Source organism: Amblyomma mixtum, chromosome 8 (genome assembly GCF_055824585.1).
Source record: "Amblyomma mixtum isolate Tamu chromosome 8, ASM5582458v1, whole genome shotgun sequence".
NCBI classification, from domain to species: Eukaryota; Metazoa; Arthropoda; class Arachnida; order Ixodida; family Ixodidae; genus Amblyomma; species Amblyomma mixtum.
Window position 1 is genome coordinate 34,427,047 of NC_143019.1, and position 26,555 is coordinate 34,453,601.

Below are 26,555 nucleotides of genomic sequence, written 5' to 3' on the forward strand. Positions count from 1 at the left end.
TCTTACAAGTCTCTTAGGGGCGCTTTGGCTCTCAGAAACTGCAATGTTAGCGTCTGGTCTTGTCGCCGAGGAGACAGACGACGTGCAATGATAAGTTGTCGTTAATTAAAGATCGATGTGGTCGTATCTCCGCCGTAGATCCAAAGTGAAGTGTGACACGATGGTATTGAGTAGTAGGAAGACGATGGTATAGATTGATACATAAACAAACACGTTAGTCGAAAAATGGTGCAACTTGTCTGATTCTTACAACCTGCTATGCCGTCTCAATGACTCAAGCAGAGCTCTATTGACATGAGTGGAGATCTGCGAGCATTTCCAGGTAAAGCGTCATTTCTGTTGAAAAGTGCTTCATATTCTTCGCCTGCCTGCGAAAGCACTATCACTTCCGTGCTGCAACCTCAGGTTGGGAAACCATTGCATTGTACCTGACGAGTATTCTGTTGCACTGTTGCTGACAGCACAAATGCAGCCCGACAAAACCAGTTATGGAGAGGCGCTTGTTCATTTATGCGTGCGCTCGTGCACAGGAAACGGGTAGCATCGGAAGAATATTATTATTGGGTTTCGCTTACGTGTATATTGTGAAAGTTTCGAGCGCTCGTGTTGTGCTCGCAGAATTAAGCGGCGGCAAGCAAAATAACTAGAAAACTTGCCTTGCGAGGAAAAGGAATGTAAGTTGTCTATCATTTTGCTTTGATCTGCAGTGTATGACATTTTAAGGTGAGGGGGGGGGGGGGGGGGGGCTGCTCACTGTACAGACCATTGTGGCACATGGGCGTCCAGTGTTAACAAAACAGATGCTGCGCAGAACAGCGAGAGAATAGTCTAAATTCTTTATGAGTAAGCAAAAAGCAAACAAAATGCGTAAGAAAGCTGAGAAACATTTATCTGCCGGACGACAGGCCAGACAATCCGACAGACTGGGGATGCATACCGAGTTTCAGAACGTGGTTCCAAATTCGTGAACCACCCTTCGCTATCTCCCACAGAGAGGGCACATAACTGTCTATATGAGTGGCAGTTTCATTCCAACTCTTTTTTTCTTCGTTCTGCTCTACCAGATGTGGCTGCTTTTCTCCATCCTACAACCTGTCACAAGTCACGAAGTGACATTTCGGTTATGGTCCGTTTAGCAGAAACAATTTTCAAGGTTTCGGTTTAACCGGGGGACACTAAAGTCACTTTCTGTTTGTTGTATGAATATGCTGTTTCGAATAAAGTCCGGTTTGTTGATAGCTAGCATCAGGCCATGTCGGGTGGGTGATAATCGAATAAAAAGCGCTGGTTTGGATCAGTCTACTCCAATTAGAACCCTAACGTAGTTTAAAAATATATGTTTAATGCCGTGGTTTATTTTGTCGTCTTTGGTCATCGCGTTTATTCGAAAGCAAGAAATCATCATCCAGAGAGATATTTATTGATTCTGTTCTCCGATCGGCAGTTGATCATTACATTATTGTACACGATTGTTCAAAAATAGTTTAGGTCACGGGGTTTACGTATCAGCCGTGTATTCGGCGACTACGTCACCCAGGATCCGTACATATGTATCATATCGCTGATGTTATGTATCGATGCGAATTTGCCTTCCTTACTCCTCGAGAATTTTGCATTGTAATTTGGCTGTTGTATTTGGTCATTGCACATGTATATTTGTTACCCCTTTGTTGTCAATGCTTACGTTAGTATATTCATCATGTAAAGATTGTGTCTGATTCTTCTTTTTTGTTGTCCTGTAATATTTCCCTTGTACTTTGTCGTTCCCCAAGTATGCCTGTTCATTCTTCTTTTTTCTCCGTGTTAAACCATTCTGTATGTTATAAGGGAGTAGTTACTCATTGGCATCCACCCGAGCGGAGCCATACGGCTACAAAGGAAAGCTATACAGCTTTCTCAGAAACTTCGTAGTTAAAGAAAAATTCGTCCTGGTCCGGGGTTCGAACCCGGGACCACCGCTTCACCGGAGCAGTCGCTCTACCAACTGAGCTCACCGGGACGGCAAGCTTATGGTAGGGCGAGAGCGAACTGATCAATAACTCGAAGTGGGAACAGCGTTGGTCGAATGTACCAACGAATCTACTCGAATCTACTCCACCTTGGGGGATTCCCCTAAACATTCGACCATTGTGTATGCTAATGTTAATATTGTGCATGATGCTTCATTTTCCTTGTTGCACCCTAGAGCAATCTATTGCGTACATGGTCCTTGTCAGGCAGAGTCAATCTCCCTTTGGTTCATCTATCCAGGACCTTGTTTTTGAAGTAGATAAACACTCACAGGTCTGAAAGCACGAAGAGCAGGGAAGAAGGAGAACGTGAGTCTTGTCTTGCTTCTTGTTGACAATTTTTGAAACTTCTACCGTGCTGCAAATTGCAAGGAGAATGTCCAAAAGAAAACCACGTGTTCCGAACTTTTTTGGCAAAAGCTGTACATGTTTGAGTGGCATTCTCTTGCTTTTCTACTCGCGCTGCATTCACCACAATCAACGATTGCCAACGCGAACAGATTACCATTCTTCTACGTGATTAATGAAAGAGCTGGCAACCATCACCCCAATTAACTGTGTTTACATAGGGAACATAACTGACGGTTCCTTTTCTTGAATCTTTAGCCTGTCTTTCTCAGTGCGCAAAAGCTTTTCGTAGCTCTCCCTTGTTCTATCCTTGATTCGCTCCAAGGTGCTCCTTTGTATAAAATTTATCATACAACATCGTTCACGCCACATTACAGAACACTCTCGCTTCAAGCGTTATCGTCATTGTACAAGTAATTAAGCACTAGAAAGATGTGTACTTTCTTGAGCACTGTGAATGCACTATATGCCGCGTGTCACGTCACCAGCGCGTATCGTATGAGGATCACTGTCCCGTAATAGAGTCAGAGGTGGAAATTGAATTATCAGACGCGTGCACGTTTATCGTCTAAACGGCATCCACACCAGCATTAACATTACGCGAAGGTTAACATTTTTCTTAGGTAATCTATGTCATTTTATACTCTTTTAATTTTGGCTATATAATTACCTTCATAAGATTACACAAGTAATTTTCATTCGCTAGCAATACAGCGGTGTTGTTTACAGCAGCTAGGGCAGGTCCGCGCTTTTCCACAGACTCATAACGACACTTCCGGCTGTTTTGAGAGCGATCGTTTGTTTCATGCGAGCCACTTGCGGAGGCGTAAAATGATTCTTCCAGTCACCTACCATCCCTTACGAACGAAGTCACCTTCGATAGGCTTTTCCATTGTGTCGCCGTCCACAGTTTATTTGATCAACTTTATCTAGCGAGGTTTCTTTCCGTCTGGAATGGAATTCATGCTTTCGTTCATCTTCCGGTTCTCCTCATTGACCGTTTCCTTCATATATTCTAGGCATGTGTTATGCATCAAACCTTCAAGCAAATCATCGTTAAGTCTGAGTTTGGCCACATATTTTTGACCCAGAAAGTCCGCAGGCAACCTTCAGGATCCTGAAAGCCATATTTTGCTTCAAATCTTCGTATGTCAGAAATAATACATTTTCGTCGGATCTGCGTCCATACCAGGACAAGACATGTTGGGAATAGTCCCCAAAATCTACACGACCTTCCAGGAACATTAAAAAAAACTGGTCGAAAGTGCCGTCTTCGAAGTGATACTCCGGAACGCTCTTGGTGTGATAGTAAAATGAAACGCAGCAGTCGTACGGATTCCTGGTGATATAGATACACCTGGAAAACAAGATCAGATGACGAAGTCAAATCTCCCGGATTTCCTGACATTCGTGTCTCAAACTTTGACACAGTCCTGCGCTACCGCCAAAATTCTGCGCATATGAATTATCGCAGTGAAGCGAGAGTTTTACAGTGGAGTATAGAAAATTACGTTGTCGCAATATATAAAAACTTTTGCACCTCTTCTAATTTTATAACTAAACGAGAACAAATACTGAGTACAAGTGGTGAAAACGCCGGATTTGATTGGGTCTTGTAAACATGAACTCCCGCGTGCACTCTTGTATACTGTGTCGGCAGCACCGGGGCCGTATTCTAGAAGCTGCCCATTTTCCATTGTCCATTTCACGTAGATTCAGTCCTCTGTCAGTGGTCACTCCTATATGTACGTTGTTTTCACGCATCCGGCGCAAGCGACCCGGTCACTTGGGTAGTTGGCGACCGGACCTCACCGGTGGCTGCATATCGCAGCCAATGACAGCCTTTGTTCAAGCCCGGTCTCCTGCTATTGGCAGAGGACTGCCATGCACCTCATCATTGGCTGCACATTGAATCCAATTTAAGCCAATGGTATGGATTGGCTGCCCACCACGTCATGGCCGGTTTGCCTTCCCCAGACGCTTGAAAGCCGGGGGTATATGAGTGACCACAGACAGAGGACTGAATGGACGTTAAATGGGCAACGGAAAGTGGACATCTTATAGAATACGGCTTCTGGTCACTCAAAGATAAAATGTGAAAAACTCTTCCATCACATACGGAAGCTTCCGCCAAGTATTAGAGGCTTTTATGTTTTTATGAGGGGCGCGTCACGACGACTCGACTAAGTGATTGTGGTATAAGCAGAAATTTTTTTTTTACTTCTAATTCCGGCTAATGACCTTTCTTTTTCCGCTCCTCATTTTTTTCCCATTCAGCTGACTATCAGTCTATCGCTATTATTACACCCGTTGCCGGTCAGGCGTCACATCGGGATGCCGCATATTTATGCGGTGGCACTATAAATTTTCTTTCTTTGTTAACATTTTGAAGCCTGCTAAGTTTATCACATTCTTGCAGAACAATGATTTCAAAGTGTCCGTGCAACTGTTTCAGTCTTATACCAAAAATAAAACAAAGGCACTTTAACTCTGCCGGACTGCAGGCACAACAGAAGTCTAGGAAAAAGCTAGGCTTATGAGACAATATAAGAGTGAAGATGTCAGGAAGTAGCGAACGCAGCGCTCATTTTGCTTCTGTTGAGAATGGGTGCAGATGAAACGGCATGTGCGTTTTAATGGATCCTGGTCTCGGCATAGCATCAGCACACTCAGTGCCCTGTAGTTCCAGGAAAGGCATGTCAACACTCTGTTTCATCAGGTCCCTCGGTGGCGGTCGGCCATTGAGGATGTTGTACACGATGTGCTGCATCCACGTCGTACCACATTTCTGGTAGCTCACAATGAACAGGTCGTCCGAGCGAGGCTTGTACCGCAGGGCCTCACGGATGCAATCATCCGCGAAGCCGGTGCATAGGAAATAGCCGTCTATTTCGTGATAAACCTCCGTTTCATGCTCCTTCGCTTTTTCTCTCCTGGCGTCCTGCAAATACTTGTCATTAACATCATCATTTAAACCACGTCCGCGGTAGTTCAAAGCCCTCTCATATTTACTTCCAACTAACTAACTTAACCTTAGAAGGCCATACCACGTCTTTGCTTGAAACCAAGAGATGATAAAAGAGAATGATAAAAGAGAACGCCGGTAATCGCGTTGGCGATTGCTTATCAAAGCACTAGTCATCCATGCCCAAAAATTCATGATAAAAATTTTGCAAATTTCAAAATTGCGAGATACTTTTCCGAAAATATTGAAGGTAATCGTCTGTTCTTTTTATATATAGTAAAATCTTTCTTTTAAAGTGTTTCCATCGATCGCATCGAAAAGTTAAGGCTCCCATAAAAAACCAATAGGGAACGCTTTTGATTATAGAAACAACGTTAATAAAAAAAATTCAAGATTGCCATCGGGTGATCTGCGGATACACTGATTGTTATTGTGAAATCTTCTATTATATGAAAAAATCGCGTTCATCAAGGGTTTACCGCTAAAAAATGCTTTTGTCCAAAATATTTGGGTACGTTCGAATAAATTGTGCCTCGGAACTTCCAATGGGCTGCTCTGCACATTTCAACAGCGCAAGCTCACAATCTCTGTACTTTTGAAATGCATCTTCCGCGTCCCAGTTTTTCTTTTTCCGGACATTTAGTTTTCGTAAGTCTTGTTATAATTTTTTTATGTACTTGTTTGTCTGCTGATGAAATACTTTTTGCGGTGGACTTGTTACATTTGCAAGCTACGAGCCTATAGTGAAAGGGCAATGCGACAAACATCAAGCAGATTTGACTCTCAAGAGATTTATGAATAGTAAATATTCATTGCACACATTGCTGCTCATCAGGAGTGAAGGCGCAATATTGGTGTCATGCGTCTAGCCCAAGCCGCAGCAAACACGCAAATTTTCAATTTACCTGGGCGTGTTCCTTATACTGTGTACGTTAAAAAACAAAAAAAAAACTCCGCTGCAACTCGTCTTTATGTGCTATTCTGTAGCCGAAAATGCTCACCAGGGGGTTAGCTGACATCGTCCGCACTGAGGGCAGCAGTTATCAGAGGATCTGTCTGCAAACGTGTTTCCGTATTCTCTGTATCTGAACTCTTTTTGCAAGCGGCTCTGGTGGTGCCGAGAGAGCAATTCGCGAAGTTCAGGTATTCTCGTACACATCCGGTGCGGCTGTTTGCTCACCGGCTGTTGTTGTAGCTCTGTTTCCGGACCCAGGAAAACGCGGCTGCTCTGTTCGACGCGGACCTGACCTTCATGAAACCGCGATCGACTTCGCTGAGCTCTTCGGTTGTTCTCTTAACACAGACAGGGAGAAAGTGTAGAGAAGGCACTTGGCCAGTATTCGTTATAGTGTCTGTTTGATAATGGAAGTTCTGTACCAGTGTACGTCGGTTCAGTCATCAATCGAGCGTCTTACACAAGAATGACTGCTAACACAAATGACTGATGATCATACGGAGAACTGGGGATGACTGATGCATTTACCTCTGCATTTTCACCTGTCTTTGTCCGCACATTTTTTGTCCATTCAACTGTCAGTCAGTTCACATCGCGTTGAAAATTATATAATAATTCTACTAATAAAATGTGGTTTGGAGCAATTTTGGAAGGATTCAAAATTGCGAAGTTGGAGCACTTTGAAGTCGACGACCGTTAACTTAGGAGCAGCGTGAAACATTACAATTTGCTGTCTGAGGCATTTTGGAGAAAAAAAACGTCTATTTAAAACCATTGAATCATGTAATGTATATATCTGTAGCATTAAGTTTCCAAATCTAACAACGCTGGAAACGTTTGAGCATGATGTGAAAATGTGTTGCGTCATTAAGTCATTACTTGCACATGGACCTGACAAATCGTCGATTCAAAGTTTTATGATTTAAACCGAGAAGGGATACACCAGTGCAAAATACTCATGTCACCCAGACCTTACTTGCGCACAGCTAAAAAGCGACGTAAAAAGTCATGAGGAGCCACGAATTATTTCTTCTAATCGGCAAACTCGTAAAATCGAAGAAGGCATTTTTCCGCACTTCGAAATAAAAATCTTTACTTAGCGGCACTCACAAGCTACCGCGGCATCGTATTTGCCGTCAACCTGTGCCTGCTCGCAACAAAAGTCTGCGAAACGAGCCCAAATCTCTCGGCCATGAAAAAGACATCTGGTAAAACATTCGAAGCCAAAGCAGAAAGCGCCGCCGACTGCCGAGTCCTTGTTCCGCGCAGCTTGCATCCCCATTAAAACAATACCAGGGCCATGGCTTGAGCGCTTAGATGCTATCGCTAGCACACTGCCAACAAGTTGCAAGACATCGTGGCCAAAATAAGTGAGAAATGCCTTTCTTTACTCATATATTCCGGAAAAAAATTCGTTAAATCGAATTTAGTGGTCGTTTGTCACGTTATTTCAGATTATTGAGAATATAACACCGTAGGGGGACTTGCCGGGGAATCAAAATTTGTTCATTACATCGGGAAAATGGCAAAATTGAGTTACGTTGGATCGCGTTTTAACTGTACTCGCCAAAACACCAGCTCTAATGTGTTGGTGTGTGACTCTTCGGTTTAATTTACAAAGCTTAAACCACTTTATTTATTAAAACGTCTCCACATTAAAACAATTCCGATTTTTCACTCAGGTCAGCCAGTTCAGTCACGTTTTCTTGCACACGGCTCAATCGCATCCATATTTTTGTGAACCAGACCAGCTTTGATCAGTTTCTACGCTGACTCAAGCATTTTCGAATCCCAAATTGCAGATACTCGATAGTGGAATCCTGAGCCTGCCGCTACCGGCCAATTTGATTTGCCCTCTTTAGGATTACGGGACTAGTATGACATGCAGCGTGATAGGCGGCGGACAAAATATTGGGGGCGAGGGGGTGTAATTTCTTTAGGGTATTTAAAAAATCAAATTCATCTTGGCACACATGCCGGGCACAGGTATTTATCTCGAGTAGATCACTCCGCTGGTGGTGAACCTTGTGCTTCCATTTTTACGAGGGCACCTCGGTGATGGACATGATTATTACGTATAGAGTTCGCATTGACTAACTGAAATTAGAAGGACGATTAAGCTACGCCTTAAGAGTAGAGGCGATAGAGCTTTTTCTTCCTTTTCTGACGTTTTTTTTCGCATGTTTATATTTGGTTTTATGTTTCGTGATTGCTATAATGTCAGTACACATCCCCAGCACACTCTACTGTCATAGACAGCACAACGCGTTCCCTTGGTGCCCCTCCGACACACTTGAACTAAATAGCTTTTGTGGCATATATTTTGTAAAAAAAAATAATAACTATTTGGTGCATATGTGTTGTATTCCCGCCTGTCACGCAAAGAGTTAGCCTGGATTCGAACGCCAATGCCGACGAATTTCTTTTTTCTTTTGAAACTTCAGGGAATATTTTCGCTAAGTTTTCGAGGCCTTCCTGTCAATGCTAGGTTACGGTAACGGCTTTTCGACCGAACGAGCTGTATACGCTGTCGCGTAAAGCAAATAACGTGAGGCGGCGTAAATTTGAAGAAACTCAGAAACTAAGAGTAGAAGAACAGTGCACACTCAGCACAACGCACATGACGGCAACGTCCAAAAAGACAGCTCAACGGAACTCAGACTAAACAATGCGATAATTAAATTAAACAAATACTATAGTAAAGTTTCGCCTCTTCTTTCTTCTACCAAAAAGCGAATAGGTTCTTTTTCTCTTCTTTCTTCTGCACCAGGGGTGCCCCGTCGGAGACGGCTCGTTATTACTTGAAGGCTGAAGGTCTATAGGAGATGATACTTGCAAACAACAGAGAACCTGCAGGGGATATAAATTGAAGCTTTATATACAATAGTTTACATATATATACAAGTTGAGCAGTGAGCACAACAACAACATGGAACTGGCTAACATTTAGGGGAGGCCCCTACTCGGCATAGCCGAAGATGCGTTACATCTGTCTCCGTAGCCCAGAACCTCTTTTCCGGGCTCCGGGACCCAGTTTTAAAGCCACATGGGCTCGACCCACATTCATCAGCATCCAATCGTGTCAAACTCTTAACACGATTGGTTATTAGCCGTGTGGCCCGCCCTCCAACTTCCTTAAGGCACATAACTCTCTCCCAAATGTACATATTGTAAAAAGGGCATCTTTTTCACTTAAAACATAGTACATTCCGAGAATTCACACACATACGGATTGGCTGCCTGGGTTACGCGCCCCACCCCACACTTCCACCGTATTAAACAAACTCTCTCCCCTATGGAAAGAACAGCAAAATACTTACAAACCACATAGCAAAACACTCCCACTATATCAGACCAACTCTCTCCCCTAAAGAGGAAGAAGCAAAACACACAAAACAACATAGCAAGACACTCCCACGTCTGTCTCCCCAGTACCCGTGACCTTGACGCTTCCCGGCACTAGGGCAATTGTCGGCCCCAACCCAGCTGCGACTGTCGCAAACATCGCCAGGGAGCGCAGATCCACTTTCCGATAAGAGTCGGATCACAATGGACTGCCGAAGCCGCCAGTTGTCCTCCGGGGTCGGGGCGGCGACATCAGTCAAGCGGCCGCCACTGTCCCCAATTAAGCAGGTGGCAGTGCTCGTTTTGTGCGGCGGCGTCTTCTGCGCGCGGCCCGTTTCTTGAGTCCGCGTTGTCGTCGAGCCTCGGGGCTATCCCGGACGCCAGCCAGCTGCACCGCCGCCCACAGCTCCCATTCATCCGGACGCACCGGACCCCGCTTCGTTCGGCAGTGTTCTCTTCTCAAAAGAAAAGCGGTCGAACCTCCGAACGAAGCGTCCGAAACTTAATTGGGCCGCAAGTGGTATTTGTGGAGCCGCGGTGAGCTGTCGGCGTAAGATGAAACGGCGGCTTGGCCTTTTTAAGCTCTTGGTTCTTTGTGCACTGGCACAAAGGCGAGGAACACGCGTCCTTCCCCAAAAGGGGACAATGGGAGGCTTGGGTGAGCCCGCTTTGCTGCTCTCCTCGCAGCCCCGCCGCCGGGGGCTCTCCGGGTTCTGCAGCGGCGACACCAAAGGCGACAGAAAGATGGGCGCTCCTAATGAGACCGCGCGCATCCCCATATCTCCCTGGGGCCCGCTCAACGACGAAGCCCCCCTTCCTTAGCCGCGAAGAAAGGAGGGGGGAAGCGGGGAATAAACTCACATGGCGCATGCTAGCCCTCTACACGCCCCCCTCAAAATTCATCTAAGGGTTGCAGCACGCTTAGATGAATAAAACACACAAACAAAAGGGCTAGTGGCTTAACTACAACGCCAGCAGTCCCGCAACTCGGTTACAGCTTCCGCGTTACGCGCTACCCCTGCGGCTGCGGTCGGTCGTTTCCCTCCCGCGTGGCCAACAAACGACGCCGCGTACACACATGGCGCGTGACAAATAGAGACGGCACTCTGCACTTGCTGTCCATGCCAGCGAGGAATTGCCGTTCAAGCCGTGCTTACCAACGCGCGTACAAACAATGAAAGCTACGGCTTCACGGACTGCATGCAGTGTCCTTCGCAGCCCGCGGCACAGTGTTCTCATGTCTGAACTGTGCCGCTGGCAGAGTTCGCACTTTTCACCACACGTTCACATCACTGCTGCGGATGACACCAGGGGTTCCTCCCCGTCCTCCGCCACGACACGTACGCCGCCGTCCGAATGCCAGCAACAGTTATGTAGCCGAGATAATGCGTCAGCATTGCTGTGCGAGCTCCCTTTGCGGTGCTGCACCACTACATTGTACCTTTGCAGCGCTAGCGCCCAACGTGTTAGCTTAGCCCCGTGTGGAGTGCTGAGCGTTAGAAATGCAAGGGGGTTGTGATCCGATACGACTGTGACCGGTGCGCCGAAAAGCCAGATGTCGAACTTATTTAGGCCCCAGATTACTGCAAAGGCCTCCCTCTCAATAGTGGACCATCGGGTTTGCGTCGGAGAGAACTTGTGGCTCGCGAAGGCGATCGGGACCTCCGCACCGTCCTCATCCCGCTGAGAAAGGCAGACCCCGGCGGCGAACGCGGAGGCGTCTGTGTAAAGCCAAAATGGCTTGTCCGGGTCCGGCGTCCCAAGAGCAGTGGCCTCACAAAGCGCAGCCTTGAGGCGTTGGAACGCGCTGTCGGCCTCGCTAGACCACGGAATTTTGTTCGCGACCCTTTTTCCTGTCAGTTCTGTCAACGGCCTCGCCACCTCAGCGTAGTTGCGCACATACTCTCGATAGTAGCCGCACAAACCCAGGACGCTGCGGAGCTCTTTCTTTGACGTCGGCGCTTTCAGCCCCTGGATTGCGGCTAACTTCTCTGGGTCGGGCGCGTGCCTCCCCGAACCGACGATGTGTCCCAGGTATCTTATCGACTCTCGCGCTATCTGACACTTTTCTACCTTTACCTTCAGGTTCACGCGCCTCAGAGTCTCGAAAACCCTGTGTAGGTGCTGCAGGTGTTCCTCCAGGGTCTCACTGAACACCGAAATATCGTCCAGATACGCACACGCGTACTCCGCATGTACTCGCAGGAGCCCTCCCAAAATTTCCGGCGGACGCTGAGGTTCCGGTGTGGTTCGAGTCCGCGGAGAACACGCTCCAGGCGTACGACGTCCCAAGAGACCGATGGGGGCAGATCATCTTCCCGCTAATAGCGGAAAAGGTGCAGTTTCTCTCAACTAGGCTGACGCCATCTCAGCATAGAGATTATGACGCGCTCAAAAGGGCGGTGCTGGAAGAGCTGAGGCTTGCCGCTGGAGAATACCTCAGCCGCTTCCGAGGCTCGCACAAGAGAGCGAACGAAGGGTGGCGGACGTTTGTAACGCGCATCCAGAGTTACCTCCACTTGTATCTTGAGTCTAGAGGAGTCAAAACCCTAGAGGGACTAACCGCGTTACTGGTGGCGGATCAGGTAAAGAGCCACCTGTCGGAGGAAGCTCTAAAGTACATTATCCTTCAAGAAGGGAAGGAGTGGGTGAAGGCGCCCGAGATGGCCGCGCTCCTTCAAACGTTTGAGGAGGCGGAGGGTAAGAATAGCGCCGGCAAAAAGTCCGAGTAGAAGAATTTCGAGGGTCCCAGCGCACGAGGTATCGCGCCAGTCAAGGAAAGGGGTAGACCGTTGACGCTAAATTCTCAGTTGCCGAGTGCTAAGGCGCGCTCCATCAGCTGCTTCAGGTGCGGCTCAACAGGACATTTGAGATCGAACTGTCCGCATAGCTCAAGCCAGACCATCCCGAAGGCACGCAGTGAGAACGCAAATAGCCTGTCCGCTCGGGTAGCTATGGGGTGTGTAGGAAGCGGGCGTAGTGAGCTGACGGCCGTGGCACTCCGTTGCAAGGGTAAGGAAATAAACGCTATCCTTGACACAGGCGCGGAAATTACGGTTGTGAGGGAGAGTGTCGTACCACCTGGGCTGACGAAGCCTCACGGGAAAATAAATTTAATATCCGCATTCGGTGAAAAGGTGGAAGCCAAGCTGGCGGTATTGCCAATGACTATGCACAAGGACACAGGAGTCTTCGCTGACGTAATGGAAGCCGTACCGGTGCTATGCGCCCTCACTGAAAAGTTGGTCACGCAAACCGATTGCCTTCTGTCGCAGGAGGCATGGGAGTCCCTCGAGGTGGAAGGAAAATCCCAAGGGATTATAGCGTCAGTTGAAAGGGGAACCGCGGACTTCATACAGTCAGGTGATACTGAGCAAGCCGCGGGAGAGACAAGTGGTACGCTAGTCGCCCAGACTTCCCTACACGATGAAGGAGTAGGCTCTGCGGAGAGTGGAATTGCTGAGCCCACAGTAACGCCAGGGAATGCGAAAAGCATGGCGGAGGTGTTCAGGGATGAGCAAAGGCAAGATGAGACTCTACAGAAGGCATGGAGAGATGCGCAGACAGGCAAGGGAGGTATGACGGTAGTCGATGGGCTTCTCTACCACACGGATAGGATAGTGGGGCAGCCGGTAATGCAGCTGTTACTGCCCAAGTCCCGGCGTGCAGAGGTCCTTCAGACTGCGCACGAGTCGAGCTGGGGAGGCCACTTGGGGTTTCGGAAAACAATGGCTAGAATTAAGTATACCTTTTTCTGGCCGGGGCTGCGGGAAGACGTGAGACTACACTGCGATAGCTGTCACAGCTGTCAGACGCGATCAGACCTACGCAGGGCGGACAACGTGCCCATTCAACCGTTAGTAAGGCCCCGCTATCCCTTCGAGCAGGTGAATATTGATGTAATCGGGCCGCTGGAGCCTCCGTCAGGGAGAGGTCACAGGTACGCGCTGTGCGTCATCGATCTGTGCACTCGCTGGCCTGAGGTGGTTTGTCTACGCTCCCTCAGTGCCAGGGCAGCCTGCGACGCCCTCCTGACGGTGTTCAGCAGGACCGGGGCGCCGGAAGTAGTCGCGTCGGACTGCGGCACGAATTTCACCGCGGAACTCACTAAAGAGTTTCTGGCAAAATTGGGCTGTTCGCCGAGATTCTCAACCCCGGGCCATCCGGAAAGTAACGGGGCAGTGGAGCGCTTCAACAGGACTTTTAAGAACATGCTGTATCATGTTATACAGAAGGAGGGCAGAAATTGGGACAGGTACGTTCCTTTCCTTCTGTGGGCCTACAGAGAGGTGCCCAATGACACGACCGGGGTGGCCCCTTTCCAGTTGCTCTACGGGCGGCAACCGACGGGCCCGTTATCTATTTTGAAGCGCTCTTGGACAGGCGAAACGAACTTGCCACCAACATCAGCTACGTCCCCCACAGAGTACTTGAGGCAGCTGCAAGCGCACTTACAGCAAGCGGCGGAAGCGGCGGAGCTGATCAGTGAAAGGCAGCAGAACGTGTATGCCCGCCAATATAATCAGCGTGCTTCCATCAAAAGCTTCGAGGTGGGGGAAGCGGTGCTCGTGTTTGACGATCAGCGCGGAGGGAAAATGCTCCCAAGGTGGAAGGGGCCAGGTACGGTCACCGGCAAGTACCGTGACCATTCCTACTTTGTAGAGATGCCTGAAGGGGGTAAAAGGCTCGTTCCTGCCGGGAAACTCCGCGCATATCAGAGTACGGTAATGGCGCTCAGCGTCATGTTCGAGGAGGACGACGCGTTCGGGGAAGTTGAATGTGCACCAAGCCCAAAGAGCTCCCAGCCAGGAACAGAGATACTCTCCGCGGAAATGACCGCCCACATGCAGGAGAGGGACCGAACTGCGATTCGGGACATATTTAAGAGGTACCGAGACCTGTTCGACGAGAAACCCGGGGTGGCTAAAGTAAAAGAGCACGACATAATCCTGGCAGAAGGTTTTGCGCCTAGAGCGTCGCATGCATACCGGGTGCCAACCAGCTTGAGAGGGGAGGTGAGCAAGCAGGTAGATGAGCTGCTGAATCTCGGCTTAATTGTCCCCTGCGAGAGCCCGCACGCCCATCCCGTCGTCTGCGTATCAAAACGGGATGGCAGCATAAGGTTATGCGTAGACTTCCGCACGCTGAATGCGGGAACGGTCGCAGACGCCTATCCTATGAAACCACCGGGAGAACTAATAATGAGAGTAGGTAGGGCGAGATTTATCACACTCCTAGACCTCCGAAGGGGGTACTGGCAGGTGCCGATGGCCCCCTCCGCTCAACCCCTTACAGCATTCGTGTGCCACCGGGGGCAGTTCGCTTGGAAGGTGACCACACCGGAACCTCGGCGTCCGCCGGAAATTTTGGGAGGGCTCCTGCGAGTAGCTTCGAGAAGCGCCTCAACTCCCCGTGCGTGTCCCATGCCTCTGGCGAGCCCGAGCTCTCTCCTCCGCCTCTCCGCTGCATAGACTGCAGTTTTGCAAGCTCAATTTGTCGCTCTACGAGCAGTATCTGTTTATCTAACATCTGGTCCCTCGACGCAACCGGCTCCACCGGAACATCACTCGTCCCGGCCCCCTCACCGTACTCCTCGTCACTCATTTCCTGGAGTTTTTGTCTGTCGGGGTTTAAGTGACCGAAGCGTGCTTCCATGCACGCTGGAAGCCTTATTCGGACAGCGGCGTTCGCACCAATGCGAAGAACGAAGAGGACTCACCCCTTTGAAGCGGAGCACTGCTGTCCCTCGTAGCTCGTCGCTGTCCCTCCTGAAGTCGGCCGCCTGCGATCAGCTGTCCCTTGCTGCCCGGTGGTCTCGACTGTCGCCGCTCCACTGGTGCCGACGTCAGTTGACTTCCGATGACCAGGCCTGGCTTCCTCGACGGCTGCCGCTTCTCTCCGCCTGCACCTTGTCCTCTCGAACCGCCGATGTTCGACTTGTTGATGCCTGGACGTCTCCCCTTCTTTGCCTTCCCTTTTTCCTGTGCTTCCTTCTGATAGCAACAGGATCCTGTCGACTGCGCCAGTAAAGTTTCGCTTGTCCACCAAACAAAAGCGAATAGGTTCTTTTTCTCTTCTTTCTTCTGCACCAGGGGTGCCCCGTCGGAGACGGCTCGTTATTACTTGAAGGCTGAAGGTCTATAGGAGATGATACTTGCAAACAACAGAGAACTTGCAGGGGATATAAATTGAAGCTTTATATACAATAGTTTACATATATATACAAGTTGAGCAGTGAGCACAACAACAACATGGAACTGGCTAACATTTAGGGGAGGCCCCTACTCGGCATAGCCGAAGATGCGTTACATCTGTCTCCGTAGCCCAGAACCTCTTTTCCGGGCTCCGGGACCCAGTTTTAAAGCCACATGGGCTCGACCCACATTCATCAGCATCCAATCGTGTCAAACTCTTAACACGATTGGTTATTAGCCGTGTGGCCCGCCCTCCAACTTCCTTAAGGCACATAACTCTCTCCCAAATGTACATATTGTAAAAAGGGCATCTTTTTCACTTAAAACATAGTACATTCCGAGAATTCACACACATACGGATTGGCTGCCTGGGTTACGCGCCCCGCCCCACACTTCCACCGTATTAAACAAACTCTCTCCCCTATGGAAAGAACAGCAAAATACTTACAAACCACATAGCAAAACACTCCCACTATATCAGACCAACTCTCTCCCCTAAAGAGGAAGAAGCAAAACACACAAAACAACATAGCAAGACACTCCCACGTCTGTCTCCCCAGTACCCGTGACCTTGACGCTTCCCAGCACTAGGGCAATTGTCGGCCCCAACCCAGCTGCGACTATCGCAAACATCGCCAGGGAGCGCAGATCCACTTTCCGATAAGAGTCGGATCACAATGGACTGCCGAAGCCGCCAGTTGTCCTCCGGGGTCGGGGCGGCGACATCAGTCAAGCGGCCGCCACTGTCCCCAATTAAGCAGGTGGCAGTGCTCGTTTTGTGCGGCGGCGTCTTCTGCGCGCGGCCCGTTTCTTGAGTCCGCGTTGTCGTCGAGCCTCGGGGCTATCCCGGACGCCAGCCAGCTGCACCGCCGCCCACAGCTCCCATTCATCCGGACGCACCGGACCCCGCTTCGTTCGGCAGTGTTCTCTTCTCAAAAGAAAAGCGGTCGAACCTCCGAACGAAGCGTCCGAAACTTAATTGGGCCGCAAGTGGTATTTGTGGAGCCGCGGTGAGCTGTCGGCGTAAGATGAAACGGCGGCTTGACCTTTTTAAGCTCTTGGTTCTTTGTGCACTGGCACAAAGGCGAGGAACACGCGTCCTTCCCCAAAAGGGGACAATGGGAGGCTTGGGTGAGCCCGCTTTGCTGCTCTCCTCGCAGCCCCGCCGCCGGGGGCTCTCCGGGTTCTGCAGCGGCGACACCAAAGGCGACAGAAAGATGGGCGCTCCTAATGAGACCGCGCGCATCCCCATATCTCCCTGGGGCCCGCTCAACGACGAAGCCCCCCTTCCTTAGCCGCGAAGAAAGGAGGGGGGAAGGGGGGAATAAACTCACATGGCGCATGCTAGCCCTCTACAACTATCATCATCATCGCCGTCAGCCTGACTACACCCACTGCCGGGCAAAGGCCTCTCCCATGTCTCTTCAATTAACCCTGTCCTTAGCTAGTTGTCATTAACCAGTTGTCATTAGGATGTCATTAAGCCGCGTTTGTTCTCTCACCCATTCCGCCCACTTCCAATCTCTTAACGCTACACCTATAATTTTTCTTTTCATAGCTTGCTGCGTTGTCCTTAACTTAAGCTGAACCATCTTTGTTAGCCTCCACGTTTCTGCCCCATAGGTGAGTACCGGTAAGATACACCTGTTGTATACTTTTCTCTGGAGGGTATTGATGATCTGAGATAACCTGTCATATGCGCTCCACCCCATTCTTATTCTTATAGTTATTTCCATCTCATGATCCGGACCAGCGTTCAAATACTATAATGCACAGCCATTCGTGCCACAGAAAGAATGCAGCCCTAGAGAACAGTGACAGCGCTCTCCCGATAGAGCAGGAAGCAAATCAAGAAATCTTACACAACATTGTTAGTCATCGTGCGCGAATAAAAAGCCAAATTCAATTTGCTTAAAATCAAAACCATGCAAAAACAATTATATAAAATTTAGAACCATTGTTTTGCAATCTCATCTTGTGCAATCGGACTTATGCAAAGAACGCAAACAAATTTGTCTAGGGAGAACGATTTCTAAGGACGGTGGAGGCGGAGTCAGAGCTAGGGAAGAATGGGATGGGTTGAACCAAAACAAACAAAAAGAAGACCTGCTCGGCGCGCGTTTTAATGGCGTCGCTTTCGTCCGGCACTCTAGTTCGTCTGCTAGTCATCCTGCAAGCTGTGGCCTCACTATCGCCACTCACTACACAAAGTTTCCATTTTTTAAAATTTCCTCGAACTGCGCTCTTCTTCAAAGCTTTATTGCTCTCAAACCTTGAAACACTGTTTAAATACATAAAAGGTTTATGATACTCCATGTTATCGTTTAACGTATTCGAAAGAAGAGAAAGAGTTGATAGAAGGATGCATCCAGCGTGCACTGTTCGCCTTCGACAATGGATTATCAGATAAAGCCACAAAGAGGATACGCGCCCTTCACGCGCCCGAAAATGCCTGTCCGGTGGTGGTGCAAATAGATATCGGAGAAGTGACGATGTTGAAATAGCTGATATTGCATTGATAACTTACAGTGTCGCTGGGGCCCGCCCTGCACAATCTTCTCTGTTTGAAGCGGCGCGGACAGGGTGGGCTGGTGTTGGCTTACGTAGCTACACCTCGACCTTTTATTTTTTGCGGCCTATACTCATGTTCCACGCTATCTTCGTTCACTGACTGTCCTCTCGCAAAAACTCAGGTAGAACACGGGCGAGCGCAGAGCTCGGGCCTTCCTGCACAACACTCCTGGGAGACTCCTTTCCGGTGCATGCTGGAGGCTCACGCAGATCTTCTTGCGTTATTGATTCCCGGGTGTACGTGACCACCGATGCTGCAGAAGACTGACAGTGACGTCACGAAGGGGCCTTGACTTGGAGATCACCGAAACGAACTTTTGTGGTGAGACGTAGTTTGAAATTGATTAGTCGCGCTGTACGCTGGTTTTATTAGCTCTTTTTAACGATTACACTGCTCGTAAGGACCGTTTCAGGCAAGCAGATCCTCGCATTGCAGTGAGAATGAGTTCCCTGACGTCGGCATTAAGTTTTTATTTCTTCAGTACGTGATGCGGTTTTTCGTTTACTCTATCCTTGTTCTACCGGAGCTATGACCCCGATTCACAGCTGACGTGGAGGTTCATGAACTGTCGCATATTGAAAATGTGTTTCCCTGCGTGAGGGTCGTAGAGAAATCGTACCGCGGCGGCATTCCGGGGCAGAATGCGGTAGGTGTGGCTTTTCTCACCAGGTGGCGGGTGTTTCTTGGCGGCAAACACCTCGGACGACGAAATACTATAGAAAGAGAGTACACAGGTATGGTTATCGCTCACGTAGCCAGTGAGCCGTAAGTACTTTGGATATTCACAAAAGCGGCTCCTGGCGGCTCGTAGGTGATCTGAGGTGCTCGTGTGAATAGAGGATCTCCTCTCTTCTTTTCCTGAGCTGTAGCAGGGGAGTGCGATGAGCACTTATTTGAACATTCTGCAGCCGGTGGAATCCCCTCTACGTTACCAGGCATAAAACAGTAATCGTTTGTTAACACGGCTCACCGACTGCAACTGTCCCAACTGTAAATCTTAGGCGCACTTGGAGTACAGCTTTCCTGGCCACTGTTTTATCTTCGTGTACATTTGTTACTGCGTCTTCCTTTTTCTTTAAGTTTCCTTTTCTTTAAGGCCTCGCACCTAAAAGACGGCCTAATTCTTGGTAAACGGGGTTGTTTTGAATACGGTAAGAGTATGCAGCAAGGACAATCTTTAATGCCTCCATTGGGCGTTTACATTGTTCTCGGAACTTTTCCGAGCTGCACTTTCATTTTTTGATAGCATTTATCTTCCGTGATAGAGCGACTCGTGGGGTTTAAAATATATAAAAAAAGCTGTAGTAAAGCTGAGTGTAGCTGAAATCTGGACGGACTCTTGGCAACCCTAAAAGTATTCCGACACGCGGTTTCCTTGCAGTCAAGTGAAAAACCTTAATGCCGCGGTAAAAGCTGCCACCTAAAAACTTGCGAAGGGCCAAAGAGGGCCAAGTTCTATGCAAGCGTACCATTCTTCCTACAGCCTCGCCCCGATAACATAACGCTATAGTCAATGCGGGGTCTCCTCAGGTAGAAGCGCTATGAAGCAGTTCACTCACTTTGCACTCGCCCACTAACTGTGTCGTTTCGGCGATAAACTTTAGTCGCACTGATTCGCATCATTGTTGTGGCCCCACACTATGAACATGTGGCTCACGCTATACAATGTTAACATGTGGTCGTGCTGCTAGTTACCTGTACGCCCTTCCCTTTGCAATTTTAGGGGTACACTTGATTGATGTGTTTTCTGATGCTTGGACTTGTAGTAATTTATCCCAACGTCTACGGCCAAGCTTAGCCGATAATTTTAAGGTGCAAGCATCAGTGATTATGACGAGTCACGGAGAATGAACACATGTAGGAAACATTCAGTCTTAACTAAATGTTAAGATTCAGCAATGATATGTTATGGCTCAGAAACAATAAACTGAAGAAAAAATCTCGCATTTTATGGGGCTTTAACATCAAAAAGTGACTTAGGCTATGAGGGACGCCGTAGTGAAGGGCTCCGGAAATTTCGCCCACCTTAAGTTCTTTACCGTGCACTGACATCACACAGTACAGAGGCGTCTAGAATTTTGCCTCCATCTAAATTCGATGGCCGTGGCCGGGATCGAACTCTCGTCTTTCTTGTCAGAATTCAAGCGCCATTTACCACTCATGCACCGCGGCGGCTCAAATCTCGAATATACTGCTACATTTGCTCAATAAAGTTCACTGGCATCCAAAAAAAATTACTTGCACAAGTTGAGAGCACTGCAATCTCTGTACTGGTCTACTTCCCAGCCGCCAAAGAAGGGTGCCCTCGATACAAGAATGGATATTATTCATTCATTCGTTTTTAAGCAACGTGAAGTCAAGAAGAAAAACATATCCGGTCACTTCTCAAAATTAAATGCGTTTGTGACCTTCTGAGTGAAAGTATTTTTGCGTTTAAATAGCATATCTTTATCAGAAGAGACAGGCGTAAATCCACATGTTTTGCAATGGACAGCCAAGCTTAAAAAGGGACCATACGAAAAAAAATAGCTATGTTCCCTTAGTCGCGCCATTGCACTTCCACCATCGTAGTCAAAATAAAATTGGCCGCACGAAGGGAGGAACCTAGAGACTACCATGCTTATTTCAATGATTGACGGTGTGCGTGCCTGCCTGCTTGCATAGTTGTACGCTTCGTTCCAGAACATTACAGTTCACGTCGGAAGCAAATTGCGCCGTCTGATGTAATGAAAACCGCTCACTGGTCGACAGAGGTCACGTGGTCCTGTGATATCACCCCAGCTTCCCCAAACTGTAGAGGTTGATTGGCCTAAAGAGGTCTTGTAACTTCCTGCATTCATCTCTACATATCCACCGGGACAGGTGGCAACCTACCACCGCATTATGAGCAACCTACCCACCGTGGCAGGTGGCACTTAAATTACTGCCTGGTCGACAAAGGTCACGTGACCATGTGATGTCATCAAAACTTACTCATCTGGTTGTAAATAGCCTACCTGGTTTCTAGATAGAGGCCAAGAGGTATTGCAGTTATGTCAACAGTAACAGGGGACCGTTCTGTGCGACAAAACTCAGTGATTCGTGACAGAAGGTAGACGAAGGTGACATAACATGAGATCGTATTCCACTGTTAAGCTGACTTCAGTGCACGTACCATTTCTTCCACAGCCTCCCGCTATTGCTTAATCTTCCTGGGCGCCCAAAATAAAGCTTTCATTGTGAACCTGAATTCAGTATCCTAAGAAATTACACGGCATATAATGCAGGGCACAATGGAGAAACGTCACATTCAATTTGCTTGTTACTCTTTGTGTTGCACATAATTTGCGTGCCATCCTCTGAAACTTACTTTTGTACCAACTTGTGATACAAGAACATAACTACCGCGATCAGGAAGACCGTATGTTGCTCTTAGAAGGCGGCGCTCACTGAATGTGAAGAAGTTTTACGAATGTGGGGAAAATTCCTCCCCCGGGTCCTCCGAGCGCAGCAGGGTCTCCCAGTCCTCCCAGGTCTTGAGGTTCTCTAGGTCCCGCGGGGGAGGGTCCGCCAGGCAGAGGGAAAGGATGTGGAGGGAAGAAGCGAAGGGTTCTGGGCATAGGGCGCGTGCCGGAGTGGGGAAGGAGGGATGATAGTGGGCTAGGGTAAGGGGTGAGGGGAGAGAGTGTGTCTGTAGTCTGCGCCAGAGTGTTGCTTGTTTGTTATCTAGGAAGGAGTGGGGCGGGGGGTAGAGCTGGCGTGAGGCTCATACTTGAACGTTCTCAACATTTACAGAAGGAGGCGTAACTCCAACAATGGACCCCAGCGGTTACACAAAGATCCGCGGAGTTCCCATGATGAGCATCTTCTCCGAAGACAATGTGCGTTCAGCAATGGAGTATCGACCACGTGTCAGTGACGTAATTATAGCTACATTTCCGAAATGTGGAACTACGTGGACTCAGTACATTGTCTCCAACATCTTTACCAGAGATAACACTCCAGTAAAGCCAGGCGAGTACATGCTGTTCTCGCCCCTAATCGAACTGACCGGAGCTGAAGTTGTCAATCGACTTGAGCGGAAAGGACCCGTGGTCACGCACCTGCCATTCAGCAACATGGTTTTTTCTAAGCATGCAAAGTACATTTACGTAGCTAGAAACCCATACGACTGCTGCGTTTCCTCCTATTACTTCTTTTTGGGTCTCACTCCCAAAAGCTTCAATGACGTGTCCTTTGGGACATTTCTCGAGATGTTCATTGAAGGAAAGACTCTGTGCGGCGGCTTCTTTGAACATCTCTTGCCTTGGTACAACATGAGAAACGAGCCGAATGTGTTGTTTTTCACATACGAACAGCTCAAAAGCGACACTGGTTTATGGATTCTGAAGATAGCGGATTTTCTTGGTGAAGAACATGGAAAGGCACTAAGAGAAGACCGGGGCATTTATGATCGAGTTCTGCAGTCGGCAAGCATAGAGAAAATGAAAGTGATTTTCAACTACAGCCCTAACGAAGAAATACTAAGCCTGGCGGACCTTGCAGAGGAGAAGTCGCTGAGGTGTCTTGAATTTTTCCAAACATTCAGGGCAGCAATGCCTGAAACGCACCAAGGCTCAGTTTTCGTTAGGAAGGGGAAAGTGGGGGACTGGAAAAGTCACTTCACACCGGAACAGATCAAAAAGACAAAAGCCTGGATAGAAGAAAAGACGAAAGGAAGTGATGTCATGACGTTGTGGAAAGACTTGGACATTCCTCATTAACATCAGCCCAAAGCTAACTTTTTTTACGGCGTTTAATAGTTAAGCGGCATACCCGGTCATGTATTGCTGTACAAAACATGCAAAGAAATGTCGCCTCAAACAGAACAGTAAGTCTGACAGCAAACAGGTTCAAAAAAATTGTACGTTTGTTAGGAATTGTAGTTCCAGTTAGTGTTTTTCTTTAATCCTTCTGGTTCGAGATGTGATAGCGTGAGAATCGTTCGCTTTTTCATGCCTCCATGTTGTCCAGGTTTCTATTTTTTTTTCAGTATTCTGCAATGTATGGTGTGAAACAGAACAATAAATACAAAAAATGTGAAAGCATGAGCCTCATTGGAATAAAAATAAAATACTCCTATGTTGTAATTCTTGCTGCTGGAAATGCAGGCAGTTTGATATTTTTCGACCAAATCATATTCAAATAAAATCTCAGGGCTTCATTCCTCAACTGCAGCAGTCCGGTGCCTTGTAGAGGAGCGCCATCCCTGCTCGAAGGATGTGATGTCTTTGCAACCTCTGTACCACTTGACTCTCTCAATGGGCGACCACACTGCTTGCATTTCGCGCGCTAGAACTCACCTTCGTAGATCTAGTGGGCACCGCCTTTGGGTCATTATGGCACAAAATAGTACTGCAAGCCTGTTAAAAAATAATTCTGCGGCTGCGGCTTACATCCTGCGCACCAGTAACCTTAACCCTCCCCGATCCTTAATGGATAGCTTGAAAACGCAACGGCATTTTTCTCCTTTTCTTTCTCGGCTGGTAGCTTTAAGCCCATGATACGGATGCTTCAGCACTTATCGATTACTTGAGTCTTGGCGCGATGATTTGATAAGGCTTACAATGTCAAACAGGAGCGATGGCGTAGTGGTAGAGCATCCGCCTCACGGGCAACAGAACCGCCGTTCGAATCCCGTGACGTGCATTTCTGCACCTAGTAAAAAAAATAAAAATTCCGCGCTTGTATAGACCTGAATAACCAAACCTGGGTTGCAGCCTGATCTTCGGTTACCAGAGCCGCAAATGCACTCCGTCACCAGAACAGTTTGTGACTACCCTTCTATAGTACTTGCCCAAAACCTGCTATATGAATTGACAGGCAGCCCGGTGGTCAGCAGGCTTTGGGCTGCTATGGCGTATGGGCTCTATAACGAGGAGGAAGGAGCCATTAGTAGAGTTTGGTGAGGGAAATAATTTACGGATAATGAATGCTTTCTTCCGGAAAAGGGTGAACAGGTCATGGACATGAAAGAGCCCCATGAGACAGATCAAAATGAAATAGGCTTCGTATTCCGCTCTTAACCTGGAATCGTGCAGGACGCGGAGGTCCTCGCAGAAGTGGGATGTAGCGCCCTTTAGACGATAAGGTCTAGAATTAGCCTAAATTGAAGAGGACAGAGAGAAACTAGCAGGCCAGTACACTATCAACGAGTTAGCAGTAAGGGTAAAAATGGATAAATTCTGGTTCTTGCCGCAGCAATGAACAATAACCTCACAGCTGTCGTTACGAAGTGCGCAGTGGAAGTAGGAGGGAGAATGGTTAGACAGGATACCGGTAAGCTCACTAAGGACATGAAAGATCTCATTAAGGAACGCCAAAACATGAAAGCCTCTAACCTTACAGAAAGAATAGTGCTTGAAAAGATGTCAATGCAAGTCATTGAGTGCAAGGCGACCGACTATGGAAGTTTAATATGAAGTGAATCAAGCATGCCCTAAAGAACGGGGGTAGCCTTAAAGCGGTCAGAAAACCAGGCGTAGGTAAAAATTAGATATAAGCTCTAATAGACAACGAGGGCAATGTCATTAGCAATATGGATAAGTTAATTAAAGTTTCCGAAGAGTAATCAGTAGCCAATGTTCCCGGGACCGCCGCCCTCCAGAAAATCTGGCGTCATCGGTATTGCCGGCACTGTGAGCGAAAAAGCAGGATACCCACCTGCCATCTAGGTAGCGTTTCCTTGTGACTTTGTTACAACCTGGCCACCTTTGCAGGTGGCAGTTGAAGTATGATTGGTGGCCAGAAGTTGACTAGGAGGGTAACCTGGGTCTCAGAAGCCCCACTAATGGCTGTGTCTGAAGCACTCGCTTGATGGCGCAATGGCGCATCGCTTGACCCCCGCACCATTTCACAAGGAGAGGCATGAGGACTACCAGCGGTATATGAATGTAAAGCAAGGAATGGCCCATTCCGCATATATGGTTATGTAGTCAGAACTAGGCGACAGAGAAAGTGTACTTGTGCGGGAAGGATATTTAGTGTTATTTTAATGTACTCTTGAAGGTAGGTTAGCGTTATGCGAAAAAGAAAAACACTATGAAAGAAGAGTATCTGTCTCTCCGAAGCGATACGCCAATACCCCAAGCCGCTGAAGAGGCCCATTAAGGCTATCGCGTCATAAACTTCAGGCGGAGCCTAAGTGTCCCCTCAAGTTTTGTTGCGAAAGCAACACTACTGGAGCCCAGCTCGGCTCGTCGCGTATGCTCGTGGTGGTGCGGCTACCAATGGACCTTGAGTCGCCGTTGCCTAGCAACCGCTTCAGCTGCGCTCCAATAGATGGCGCCGCGCCGCTGTTTTAATGCGTAAGCATTTTTTGCTCATGCGTGGAGGAGGAGGAGGATTAGAGGAAAAGCAAGGAGGTTAACCGGAGAATAATTGGTTTTCTACCCTACACGGGGGGAAGGGGGTGGGGGATAAAGAAAATGAAAGAGAAAGGAGAGTAACAGAAAATTGGAGTAACATGGAAAGTCAGCGTTCGTTAAAGTCACAGCCTATCATGCAGGTCAGAAGTTCTCAAGAAGCGGAGCATTGCTTTGGAGGCCTTCACCGCCAATGATCGCCGTAGCCAGTGGCCGAGAATCTTCATTTCCGTCAGTGGGCGTGGATCCAGACACTCCAGCGCACGGCTGAGAGACTGCCTTTGGGCGCTGTAGGCCGGGCAGTCACAAAGAATGTCGAATATAGTCTCGTCATACCCGCAGATGGCACATGCAGGGCTATCAGCCATTCCTATTAAGAAAGAGTAATGGTTGGTGAAAGCAACACAAAGCCACAGGCGACACAGTAAAGTTGCTTCACGTCGTGGTAGGCCGGATGGAAGTCGGAGCTTGAGATCTGGGTCCAAGGATTTTAAACGTGAATTGGCAAATTGGCCGGAATTCCACGCGGCAGTCGCCGTCCTGGTGAGCAGTTCGCGCGACCTCATCCGCGCGATGATTGCCTGCTATGCCGCTGTGGCCCGGTAGCCATTGGTAGATAATATCATGTCCTGCATTGATGGCAGAGTGATGCAGTTGTCGAATTTCCGCGCCCAGTTGTGCATGGGCTCCACGGCGAAGAGCAGCTTGTAAGCCTTGGAGGGCAGCTGTAAAATCAGTAAAAATAGAGCACTGCTGAGTGCGCTGCTGAATGATGTGTTCAAAGG

General features: G+C 48.3%; 1 protein-coding gene and 1 pseudogene across 1 annotated transcript; one reads left to right on the plus strand and one right to left on the minus strand.

The window, feature by feature from the left end:
- Positions 1-3,089: 3,089 nt before the first annotated feature.
- Positions 3,090-15,226, minus strand: LOC149332010 (uncharacterized; annotated as a pseudogene).
- A 6,947-nt stretch (positions 15,227-22,173) lies between these two features.
- Positions 22,174-23,317, plus strand: LOC149332011 (sulfotransferase 2A1-like). Its single transcript, XM_089555650.1, has one exon. The coding sequence runs from the start codon at positions 22,183-22,185 to the stop codon at positions 23,128-23,130; it is 948 nt and encodes a 315-aa protein (XP_089411776.1). The 5' UTR covers positions 22,174-22,182; the 3' UTR covers positions 23,131-23,317.
- The last annotated feature ends 3,238 nt before the right edge of the window (positions 23,318-26,555 follow it).

What these genes read in the sequence shown, in the direction of transcription:
- LOC149332011 (XM_089555650.1), top strand. Translation starts at nt 22,183, where the DNA reads ATGGACCCCAGCGGTTACACAAAGATCCGCGGAGTTCCCATGATGAGC.